At 41.4% G+C, this 13156-nt stretch overlaps 1 protein-coding gene across 3 annotated transcripts in view; it reads right to left on the bottom strand.

Moving 5' to 3' along the window:
* SRPK2 (SRSF protein kinase 2) overlaps nt 1-13156 on the bottom strand; it is a 516420-nt gene that overhangs the window by 215374 nt on the left and 287890 nt on the right. For all 3 annotated transcript variants that reach the window (XM_069229855.1, XM_069229857.1, XM_069229856.1), the window contains one exon: nt 2575-2726. In XM_069229855.1, the coding sequence (XP_069085956.1) occupies nt 2575-2726 (152 nt within the window). The remainder of the gene's footprint in view (nt 1-2574; nt 2727-13156) is intronic.

Here is a 13156-nt window from a genome sequence, read left to right as displayed (position 1 = left end):
TACCACCTACCAGGGACTTACAGGGGTATACTAGTATACCAATTGTGGAGCGTAATAAGTACCAAGACAACCAAATTAAAAGCACTATCACTGGGGTCCTTATTAGCAGGATCCCAGCGAAAGAAGTCTAAGCACACTGATAACAGGCAAAAAGGGGGGGGGGGGTAACCATGCCAGAAAGAGGGGACTTTCCTACAGTAAGTTTCCTCAGAAGAATAGTCATCTGCACATTCTCACAGAAAGATACAAGGCATCATCAACTTATCCCACACCCGCAGTGGTTCTCCTCCACAGAGCAGGTCTATTACTTGAATCAATAATCATCAGCAAGAGCCATTAGCAACTAAACTGAAAGTCATCTTGGAAGATGCTACGTTACCACTTTGAGCAAAAATGTTGTTCCTCACCTCTAACCAAATAAATTATTTTATAAGTGTACGTTTTACTTTCCCATCTACTTTGCCTCCCTTTTTTTTAAATAATAAACGTTATTGGTTTTGTGAGAGAGTGAAGAAACATCATACTGCATATATCAAAACAAGAGCAAAGTAGTACATCCTGCAGGACTCATTGTATCCATTTTGTATTCCTTATACCACTTTCTCTGACTTTTACTTTCTGTAAGCTATAAACTCCCCTGTGCTATTTTTTCCTTTCTCCTAATTGGTGTCCGTATTTCCCTTATTTTAACTTTCTAACCACTTTACCCTCTTTCTACTTGCTGTTCACTTTAATACCCTCTCCACTTTTTTGATTATCTCATCTATTTGTTGACCACCATCCACACACTCTGCTTCCTGATAACTTTTCTCTATCTATGCTTTGTCTTCTTAATTCCAGACTTCTTTTTGCTTTCTCTATTTGCTGTCCGATTAGCACCTTCACTTCCTGTTTATTATATGCTCATCTCTTCCTCCAAACCTATTTTCCCTTAATCTACTTTTTGGCCACTCTCCCTATCCTATACATTCTGCCTGCTTTGATCCGTCCTCTATCTTCTTACTGTTTTTCTCTTCCTCAACTCATTGGATACTTTCTCCCTCCCCTTCAAATTTTTGATCTCCGGCCAGCCCCAGCCCCACTCCCATCACCTTCCTCAATCTCAACTTCTTAACCTCCCTCTATATCTTGAATACTTTGTCCCCAGGGAAATAAAGGACAAATTGTGGGGTTCTCGAAGTCAGTTCCAAATTTCAGGAAATAATGCAAGGCGAATTAAAGTCAGCTTAAGGAACTTTAATTTTTAGATGTCTTTGCTTAACGGCAAAACCTTAATAATAAAGAATGCCAAGATCCCAAACCACTTTATGGGATTAGGTGTTCCCAGGGCTCGCTAGCCTTAAAAACTTGTTTCATAAATGTGCTCTGCATATCTGAGAACCTGAATACACCAGAAATCGCAATTTGCCTAATCTTAGGCATGATAACTAATTCAGTCCAGCCTCTTTATGAGATTATGGCTCTTACATTCATAATAGAACAAGCATTTGCAATGCAACGGGTCTCGCGTTTGCTCATGTTAGAGCTGATAGCGTTGTAAACTCCTAACCCGACTTTTCACCTATCGGCAAAAGTGCATTTATGTACGTAAGCCGAAAAAGTGCATTTAACTATGTAAACCGCTCAACTTCTGCCAAGCTAAATCGCGCTAGTAAATTAGAGAAAAAGTAGTCCACGAGCCGGACAGAAAACAGCTGGCCTCACATGTTTTCTGTACTTGATCGATGCGCTCGAGGAGGGCTAGCCACCGGAAAAGGCAGGACGTATGCATGCCTTTGACTAATGAAAGCAGATTTTAATAGGCAAGCCCACTAACCAATGAAAAACACTGATGTGACGTCGACAGGGCTCCGAGCCCTTTTCTAAACCGTAAAGCGTCTCGCTGCGATACGCATGCGCGAGCGCATGCAACACAGGCTCGACCCTAAAAAGCTGATCTACAAGTACCAGAAGGCAAACGATAAACCCAGGACTGGTCAGGTTATGCAAACCTGTCATGGAACAATTAGAGCACTCTGATAGATAAAGGTGATTTAAGAGTGAACACTCCTGTGGTCTAATTGACCCTTTATAGCAGGAATGTATAACTGTACATACTAGAAGGCTGGATTCATGCCAGATTTTGACTCGTGAATCAGAGCAGAACCCATGTACACAGACACTGGTTATTCTGAAAAATCAGTCCTGGATTCAGCTGTCTTCAAACTACGGCGGACTGTGGTGCTTTAAAGCAATGCTCTGATATACGAATAAGAATGAATACAACATGCCCCGGTTTGAAGAGTTATGTATTCCTCTAACCAACACTCTTTGGAATCTTGATTTCATGAGTCACATTACCCACAGAAAAAAAGGTGTTTTGCTCAAAGGATGTGTTAATTTGCTTGGAAACTGGGACACGACTAACTGAAATATCTAATTCCTCATACTGCTGAGTCAAATGACATTTGAGGCAAAAGAGCACAGAGTTGGAAACATATAAATGTACCTTTCAATTTACAACATTGAAGGTGATGCGACTAAGGAAACTGCCTATGACTCATTGTAATCAAACAGGAATGTCTTCACACACACCTTTGCAGTAATCTGCAGGGTCTTCTTGTTCCTCATCGTCAGAACCAAGAATCTCCTCCTCTGGCTCCTGAGGTGTTGGTTCCGGCAAAGGAGGCGGTGGTGGAGGAGGCGGTGGCGGTGGTGCAGAGGGAGCTTTCTGCTGAGGCTCTGGCCTGCAAAACAATTCCAATCAAATTTTACTCAAATATATTTCAAACTCCGGAACAAGCTCTTACTTAGTATACTGCTCCAATGAGACCTAAAAAACTTTTCATTTTAAAGAAGATACCATTAACAATACCACTGAGCTCGCTTTACTCCCTAATATGATGGCAGGCTAGCCATATGATAAATAAGCATGCTGTATGGAGACATTGGAGTGCTCAGTATTGGGAGAAAAATGGCAGATTAATGAACGGCATGCCCCACATTAGCCTTCAAAGTAATGTTATATATATATATATATATATATATTAAACATGGGTGTCGGGGTAGCTTGCTTTTAATGATTCCAGGTTGGCTTGGATGGTATTTTATTAATCCAAAGCTGTAATACTCTGTTTGGAGTGGTAAAATACTTACCATTTGTCAGCTCAGCAAGGATGCCACTTGCAAATATTATGCTTAAATACTTTGCTGCAAAATTGGCAAAAGGCTTTGTCACTATCTAGCACAGCGTCAATGGCACTGTGCTAAACCTATGCTTAAAACTCTGATTCTGTTCACCTCAAATTCCTGATTCTTTGGCAGAGTGCATGTGGTTTGGTAGGCTACTCCATATAAAAGGGGTGCTCTCCATTTAAACATGGGAAGTACCCAGGGTCCCTTGCTTTTTTCCCCACGTGTGTGTATATATCGTATACATTTACACTTGAAAACAAGTATAACATTTCAGAAATATCAAAACAATTTCAAATAAACTCTTTAAAATTATGAGAAATTATCTAAGTTTAGCTACAGTCATTCTTGATTAAGTAGAATTCTGGGTTTAAAAAGGCAACTGCAGTAGTCCTTCAATAAAAGCTTAGGAAAAAGTGAGAGCTTGATGTGCTCATATTTTAATATCATAATTATTTTCTTCATATACTTTCCTCTTTCGGATTGGTGAAGAAACTGGATCTGGGGGAAAAAAACAGTCCATAAAGGCTACCAGCTGGGAAGTAGTGTGACCTTTTGAAGGGACAAGGATGTACTCCAACTGTGCAGTCTTGTACTATTGCTGACTTTAGATGTACACCAAATGATGTTTTCTGCATTATTGTGCAGTTACTGTATGGCAAAAACAGATCGCAGCACCAGAAAAATGCAATTATTGACTTTCGGAGCAAAATCCATACATAGCTTGAACCAGTTGCAACCATCAGGAAGATACCAAAAATGAATAAAGGTCTATTGCACTGGAGAGCCACTCCACCATAGTTCATTATCACAATACGATATAACTGATATTTTTTTTACAAAAAATGTTATTGATTTTTTAAATAATGAACAAAACAATAACGCAACAGTTGCCCCGTACCCCATGTGACATGTCCGTCATACAACAATAGATCTTGGAGAGATCAAACGTCTAACGCATAATAGCCCATCCAATTGCCCCATATCCGGGAATGTTTTTTCGGCCAAGTCTATGCCATGTAGATAGGCTTTTCCAGTTGTGCACATCAGTCCATGTCTTTCTGCCATTCCTTAAGGGTGGGTGTCGCCTCCGACATCATTTTCGGGCAAAGCTGAGCTTCGTCACCACATTGCCATCACAACCAGAGATCAGTCACCCTGAGAATTCCCGACCCCTTCTAAAACCCCTAGAAGTGCCTAAATGGGTGTAAGGGTGATGATGTGGGTGTGAAGTATTTGAGTTATGGTGGCCATAATTTGCGGGTAGTAAACAGCTAAAAGGGGCACTGTCACACCACATGAAGGAGGTACCCATAGATACATGTGCATCTGGGACATCCCGGGGTGTTAATTCTACTGGCCCGCCTAAGCGGTGTGAGGTAGGTGGCATGGAGATAATTCATTTCTGTCAGGCAGAGCCTCGAGGATACACTATTTTGTGGGGCCCGTTGCGCCAAGGGCCAGGCAGTGTCATCCAGCTGCCTGACCCAACAAAAGTGATCTGTCTTTACTCATCAGTTTAAGGAGATAAGATTGAGTTCCTACATCTCTGCACTATCTCCAGAGAAATGGATCCTTAGGTATTTAAAAGCTGTGGTGCATGTGGGCATTGGTGCTTGCTACATCGGTTCATCACCTCCCACCCCTACACCCCATGGAACCGTGCTGGATTTCCACAAGTTGACTCAGAGGCCTGCTCATATAAGGCCAAGATTTCCATACAGTGGGACCTAGAGGACTGGGGGGGAAAGAGAGGTAAAGCATGATATTGTCCGAGTATAGTACAATTTTGATCTCAATGCCTACCTCCCATTCCCAGCCAGTCACTCACTTGGGCATCACACCTTATTACCCCCGTCAGGGGTTCAATCACGAGGGCACAAATAGCTGTGGCGATATCGGGCAACCTTGACTGGTGCCCCTGCAGATGGAGAACAGAGGCGATAGGACCCAGCTCACCAGCGTGCAAGCTTATGGTTCAGAGTCCAGGGTGCCAACAAACCGACAGAACCTGGGGTCCAACCCCATTCGCTCCAGCACCATGGTCAGAAAGGAGCAGCAGTGTTGCAGGCCTTTTTCAAAGTACAGGAGGAGGAGAGCCAGAGGTCCCTGCAGGTCCCCCCCCCCAATACAGGCTGGAGCTAGGTGGAGCCTATGACTATGTCTGCTGCTGCGCTACGGCATGAAGCTGCATTGATCCGGGTGTAACAGTTTACGGAAAGGGGAGGGGAGACAGAGTTTGTTGGCCAAGAGCTTGGCGACAATTGTTCTCTGCATTGATCAGGGATATAGGCCCAAGTGACAAACACTGGACCTTCCAGACTTATGGAAAACCACAATGGTGGCCATGTCGCTGTCCAAGGGAAATTGCCCTCATTCCACCACCACCTTGGTAGAGATAGAGGAGATGCGGGGTCAAGTGGGTAGAGTATATGCTATAGTACTCCACAAGGAAGCTGTCTGGGCCCGTCAACTTGCCAGACTTTAGATTGTGGATCGCAGTTCTAATTAGATCCTCTGTAAATAGACTGTACCATATAAGAGACATTGCTTTCATCCTTGTTTGTGTTATTCTACAGCCAGTTGAACTTTTTAAAAAACATCTTTCTTTAAACCCTGAATAACACTGCACTGTTTGCTTACTCCCATCCCCTACTTACTACTACATATCCATTAGCAGTATATTAGGTTTTGAAATAACAAACATGTTGCTTTGGTAAAGTTACTGGTCAATTTTTAAAAGCTCCGAAACATTAAGTAGTCAACTGAAAGCTTATATAGATCATCAATGCAGAATTATCTTTCAAACCATAAATTTAAGTAAGAGGAAATTAAAGCAAACAGGACAGCTCATTGAGCAAGGCAAGAATTTCTTATCCAGCTACTACAACTGAAAAGTCGCTTTACAATCACTTTTGCTCTGCCTCAGGGATACGTATCTGAATCTATTCTGACCTGAGCTCCAATCCGCTTTTATTAAAATTATGCATATAAATTCAGCCAGCTCTTTTTAGTTAGTGGTCTGTTATTGAGTCATTCACATTTTTCTTCTGCCAACTGCAAGATATAGCAGGAGAAAATGGGTCAGCCCATCTGCCATTGGCTAACTTCACGGTTAGCCATCGGCATTCTGGACTTTCACAATTACCTTATCCACACATTAAGTAGTTCTCTTCAGTGCCAGGGACTAGTATGGCAATGTATGGTTTAAGATTAAACAAAATATCGTTTTTAGCCATTTTTTAACGCTTTCAATTTATCAGGGTCAAGCATCCTTCAAAACAAAAATCTTTTGTAAAAACCATGACAAAGCAAAACAGGCACTGGCACAGCCAAAAGGCTGGCAACCAAGACAAGACTCAGTGGCACTGCCAGCGCTTATTCTGATTTGCACGGCATACAAAAGTTGAAACTTCACAAAGTGCTCAAGGCATCTTAAAATGTTTTTCTGTGGTGAATGAACATAGCAGCACTGTTACAGGGTTATGACTAAATTGATTTTCAATCAGATACGTTCAAAAGAACCGTCTTGCGTCATTCATCTTATGCAAAATAAGAGTCTTTTTTATGGTTGTAGATTGGCAGCAGGCACAGCCATTCACACCCTCACTCCTCTTGATCCGGAGCAACATGTGTGACAACAGCAGAATCCAGTGGCTCCAACTAGACTGCTGTGGGTAAGCAAGGTGCAAGAGGATCCATATACGGTTTCCAGCCAAGGAGTGACACAGTGGTTCTTCACGCATCCATCTTGGTGGGTGTGGAGGATTGGAGGGTTAAAAAACAAGCCTTTGCAATGCAATGGGTCTCATATTTGCTTGAGTTAGAGCTATTGCCATTGTAAACTCATAACTGGACTTTTTCGCCACATAAATTGGTCAACCCTGCCTCATAATTTGTCCTTGTCCTGCCACAAAATTCCAGTTACCCTGCATATAACTAAAGCACTTTCCATTTACCTTCTTCCTCTATCTGCAGCCAAATATGAAAATCCTGCCATTTAGCATCCTTATTTAAATCTGCCATGCTAATTCCAATAGAATACCGCTTTCCCCCACCCCACCATCAGAGTTGCTGGCTGGCTAACACAACTCCCAAAACAAGACAGACATGGAGGAGTAACGAGATCAATTAACGACAAGGGTCACCTAAACATATCAAGAGTGTTCAAACAGACATAATGAAATAACGATGTTATGTTAGACTGAATCGTGGTCAGACCTGCAATAAAGAGAGATTAATAAATCATATACAATTATCATATAAACCCAATAAAAACCGTTATCAGAAATAAATGTTTGCATTAGACTGAAATGCTCAAAACAGCTCCTAGAGGACACCACAATGAAAATAGCATTTGTAAGACACATGGTCATGTAACCATATAGTTAGCCCATAAAGGGCATAACCATATGAAAAGAAAATGACTGAAAATATTGCAATGCAACCATATATTTAGCCCCTAGAGAGCATAGTGCATTACACATTTTCAGGGCTAACAGGCATACTGCAATGATATTACAAACAAGACCCTTAAAACACAAACTATTCTCAGCTGCAAAACAAAAGTTCCAGCCATAAGAGAGGTTAAACAAACACTGAATGGAGGTAGCGGTTATTAATTTGGAGTCCTCACTAACCCAGTGTGGGGAACCAGAGATGATCTGAACAGAAATAGCAGGGTTTGGATGCTCTGCAAAGCATTATGGGATGATCAGGTGCAGCAAATATTGTTGTATGCTGACCGTAATGCTCACAAAGAGCCCCTAGAGGACACCACAATAAAAATATCATTTGTAAGAAAAATTGTCACTTAACTATATAATTAGCCCCTAGAGGGCATAACCAAATGAAAATGGAATGGCATAAAATAATGTAGTGCAATCATATATCTAGCCCCTAGATGATGTAGTGCCTTACGTATTTTCAGGCCTAGCATGCCTACTGCAATACTAAGGCCCTTAGAACACTGACTACTCCAAGCTGTAAAACAAAAGTTCCAGCCACAAGAGCTTAAAAAAGGACTGAATGGTGACAGGGGTTATTATTTTGGGGTCACCCACTAACAGTGTGGGGACCCGGAGAAGACAAAAAGAAAATGTATCATGTTGAAAATGTTGGTGGTGGTGACACCCGTTGTCCTACGACCACCACAGGCTGAGTCATGGGCAAAAATGGTTTGAAAAAGAAGGCTCGCAAAGCATTATCGGGTGACTTTTCCCAAATGAAGTAATATCAGCTCTCCAGCTCTGCCGGAAGAGCCATTGGGGATCTCGCGTTTTTTAGTAAAGCATTTATCAATTTGCTATGGAGTGTGAAGGGGAGAGCCAAAAGAAATGACTCTGATTAGGCAAGAGTGTAAACAGTGCTCCAATACCAGCAATTGAGTTTGTGCTGTTCGCGCTCCGAGTGCTGTGCGGGCCATGGCGCACAAAGGGGAGAGACAAAAGAAAAAAATTATAGTTCACCCACATTAAAGTATAATGGCAATCGTGCAACTAACCATGTAACGGGCTCAGTCTGCAAGGTGGTAAAGCTACCCCAAAGCAGGACAAACGTAAAGCAATTATCAATGACATCAAGTGATTTTTGAAAGGCAAGCCCACGAACAAGTGAAAGTGATGGGTGTGAGGTGGGCGTGGTTAAAAGCCCACAATACTTACAACCGGTCAAAGCACTTGCGTGCTCAACCTAAAAATTATGCACAAACCTCCATATGGAATAGATTCCTAAACAAGGGTAACCGCTGCTGTGACTGAATTCTTTCAAAGACATTATACCTCACATTTTGTATAATTTAAAACAGTACAATAAAAAGCAAGCACATTTCATGCCTTGCATTCACAGAATCCGGGAAAGCACCTGCAGAGCATCAATGCCAGCATGCTTACCTTGCAGTGAGGAACCTCAGTACAAATGTTTAGAGACAGAATTGTGCTCCCTGCGGTCTAGGATTAGGGTGAGCTGATGAGGTGCTGCTGTTTAAGAGTGTCATAATGCATGCGTTCCTCGGTCAACGAGTTAAAGTAAACGCTCTGTTAATGCACCAATAAACAAAGGATGTGGCTGTGCGGTATGATTTTCAGGAAGTTGTGCTTGGGAGAAACAGCATGTTAACAATTCAACCATATGAACGCTATTAACTGCAATTGATCCCGTGGTGTTTACTTATTACTAAACATGCGTTAGCAGAAGGCAAGGTTTTCCAACAGCAAAGTTGTTGTCAGATTAATGTAATTATTGGCCAATTATTAAACGCTCACAAATATCCAGAGCCACTGGAATTCTGCGGCAAGAGAGGGCCAAATGATACAGCAGGCTTGAGTAAATTATGCGGCAAGAAAAGAAAAGTTATGCAGTACATTTTATAACAGTAATACTTCATTATGTTGTCATTTTCAAACTTGGTAACACTGGGCACTGGTTGCACCTCATTAGTAACAGTTTAGCAGCCAATAATAGTAATAGAAAGATGTCCAAGTCCAGATTTGCAATGTGCCTTACACTGCCCTTCAACATGCGTCACTACATTTGTGGTAACTTTTGAACCGTTTGAGCTAGTTACATTTTTTTTGTTTATTCTGAAGATTTCGTGGCAGATGATAGATTACATGGCAAATACTGGAAATCTATAATTATGTGAAAATCGCTGCGGCAGCACAATCGCATCATTCCAATAGCCCTGCAAATATCTAACAGTCAAAATAAATATTATGCAGATCATCAATGCAGAATTTTCTTTCAAAGTATGGATTCACTGCAAATTAAATTCAAGCAAGCAAAACACCTCAATGAACCGGGTTACGATTTCTACATAAAGTACCCCTCAAATCGAGACAGAATGGGGAAGCCCAGGAAAAGATCAGTTGAGTGCACTACATCTCTTATCTTGCCAATAATAGAAATATGAAAATATTCCCATAAATTCAACAAATGATCTTTACAGAGAGACACTCTCAGAAGGTCAGGAAAACAATCCACGCAAAGCTGAGTAACCATCGTCTTTCGATTGCCACCAAAATTAAAACATTACCAGAAATCAATTACCTGCAGGCTCGAGTGGTTTTATCTTCAATAATCAGATATGGCAACCCTCACCAAGACAACAGTTTGACAAAAATCAGAATGTTGGTGAAGACGGCGCTAAACATAATTACTGAAAGTAATAATTAAAAAAAAGTTTGGATTTGCTGGCCATCTCATTGTCACAATTTAAACAGCCCAGTGGGGCAGTCCTAAATCATTTTCTGAGCACTCAGAAGAAAGACAACCTGTTGCCTTCTGATGTTCAGGGATGGAGCACATCCACCAAACTATTACTTACAGTGAACTTTATCATGTGCACCCCCATCCATTTTTCATTTGATTTACAATCACTTTCAAAGTAGTCATTCTGTCTTCAATGGTACAACATAAAACAACTCATTACCTAGGATTTAGGGCTTGATTTAGAGTTTGGCAGACGGGATTACTTTATCCCAAATGTAATGGATGTTCCATCCACCGTATTATAAAGCCTTTACATCCTACGGCACTTGTAATACAGGCGGACTAGGTCTGCGCCACGTTTGTGATGGAGTAATCCGTCCACCAAGCTCTAAATCAGGCCCTTAAATTTTCTTCCTGGAAAACTCACTGGCTTAATAGTTTTTGGGCACACTCCTATCTCTTCTCAGAAAATACCACAAAGTTAGAAAAAATGTCAATAACATGTTTTGACTACGTACGATCGGCAATTATATTTTTTTAGAATTCTTTTTGGTATTATGGTTTTAACTAGGCTCACTCAAAGAAAAACAGCTAATGCCAGAACCAGCAAAACCCCTTCCTCGCTCGTTTTCTTTTTACGTCCAGCTCTATTCACCCTTTAGCTCTATCAAATGTCTTATATAGGCTAGTGCACATAAAGCAAAAACAATCCTTGATCTTCCAATAAATATCCCTGTAGGGCCCAGAAGTAACTCTAAGCAAAGATTCCAGAGCTCACCTGGACGTCCAGTTGCTCAGTGTTCTGACTACTCTGCAGCTTTTGAAACAGGAGGCTTTTTCCCCACCAGTTTGGCAACTCACGAGTTTGCAATGTGAATCTCGCTCTTAGAGCTCTTTTACCTGTCAGCCAGTAATTTTAATGAAACCTACTGATCGACCCTTATTCTACTGTAGTGTTCCAACATGCAGACTCTTGTTTTTACTGTACACTTTCTGTTGATGATCTCTGTTCTAAGAAATCTTAGACAAGCTAGAGGTGATAAGAGTCACTGGCCTTTGGTTTTGCCAGAGAAGCCATAAGCTTGTTATTTATAAAGTGTTTAGGAAAGTATGACCTTTAATAAATCTGGCAGGCTGGCAAGTAGGGCTGAAAATTGTTTGACTAAAGGCTTCTTCATTTAACTATTTCTACAAATGTAAAACAAGAACAGTAACACACGTAAAACAACCTAAACGCACATAACTGCCCCTCTCAACGCGGAAAAATGTGAGTTAGTTTCTCGTGTACCCACAGCTCCTGAAAGCGCACCAGCAGCCCATCACGCCTCACCGTTACCAATGGACAGTTGTCATCAGATCACTAAACGACATTCTGATGATCAGCACAATGTTCGCCCTGCATCAATAGCCATTCAGTCTCCCACCTCGGCTCATTACTTTTTTCAGAATTCCCTTCAACAGCATTAACAGCTTTGGGACTAATTGGACTCTTTACCTTCTACTCTCTGCATACCATGTGCATTTTACCGATGAGAGCAGTGTGTCACAGATACGTCAACAATGAATAAGTAACGCAGACTGATGAAACAATGTGCTGCTGACTGATGAAACAATGTGCTGCTGTGCAAGCTAAAGGTACTCAAGGCTCAAATCTGCATTACTAAATGTTCTCAATGATAGAATGCCTTACCAACCACACCGTACACAGAGAAAAGGAACTGGACAATTGAAAATGACACCCAGAACTATATGTATAAAACAAACCTTAAACTCGGGCCCATAAATATTAGAGTAATGTATTTTAACAAAAAGATGGATCACTGTACTGTTACAAGGTATTCAAAGATTAACAACCTTATTCTTATGTTTCTCCGATAAGTACATTCTGACAGAAAATACAAGGCATTACTGGACTAAAAAGGGAACTAGCAAGAGTCCTCTACAGGTAGGGTGCTTAGCCTCCCAAACTCCACATTAACAAGGGAATATCAGACTAATAAGTAAACAAAGCTGCCAATCCTTTATTTTATTACATGCAAACACAATTGTAATTCGTATTGGTGCAGTTGTTGCTCTACTCCTAGGGGTTTCAAACCACCATCGACAAATTAGCCTTACATTCACATTCAGTAAACCGACCCAGAGGGAGGCACATCGTCACACCCGTACCGAAAGACCTCACTGGGAGGGAATTAAGATTCTGTAACAATTAAACACTAGAAGCACATATCAGTACCAAAAGCCGGGCCTTAGATAGGGCAAAAAATAATTTATAGAACTAAGAAGGAGAAGCAAGAAGCAGTACTGTAAAACATGGCTTGGAAAGGGACGGACATAGCTGTAAAATCAAGCACAAAGAAAGCACCAGTGCCATAAAGACTGATTTGGAGAGCGAAAAAAGGGTGAGGGGAAGCAAGCACAAGAAGCAAGCATCAATACCAAAAGCCCAGGCTTGGTGAGGGAAAAATGACGTGTAAAAGCAAGCATAAGCAATAAGCACCAATAAATGTAAAAGCTGGCTGGGAAAGGGACGAAAGAAGAAGTAAGCACCAGCAGCACAAGGTCTGGATTTGAACAGGAGAGAAAAGGTGTGTGGAAGCAAGAACCAGAAACAATTCCCAGTGTAAGAAGTCCAGCTTAGAGAGGAAAGAAAGGCGCTGCAGAAAGAAGCACTAGAAGCAAGCTTTTGTACCATAAGAACAGACTTCAAAAGGCGAGAAAGGGTACGCAGAAGCAAGCAGCAGCAGCACAAGGCCCGATTTAGAGAGGGAAGATA

This window comes from Pleurodeles waltl, chromosome 4_1, assembly GCF_031143425.1.
Source record: "Pleurodeles waltl isolate 20211129_DDA chromosome 4_1, aPleWal1.hap1.20221129, whole genome shotgun sequence".
In the NCBI taxonomy this organism is placed as follows: domain Eukaryota; kingdom Metazoa; phylum Chordata; class Amphibia; order Caudata; family Salamandridae; genus Pleurodeles; species Pleurodeles waltl.
This window is presented reverse-complemented; position numbering and strand designations above follow the sequence as displayed.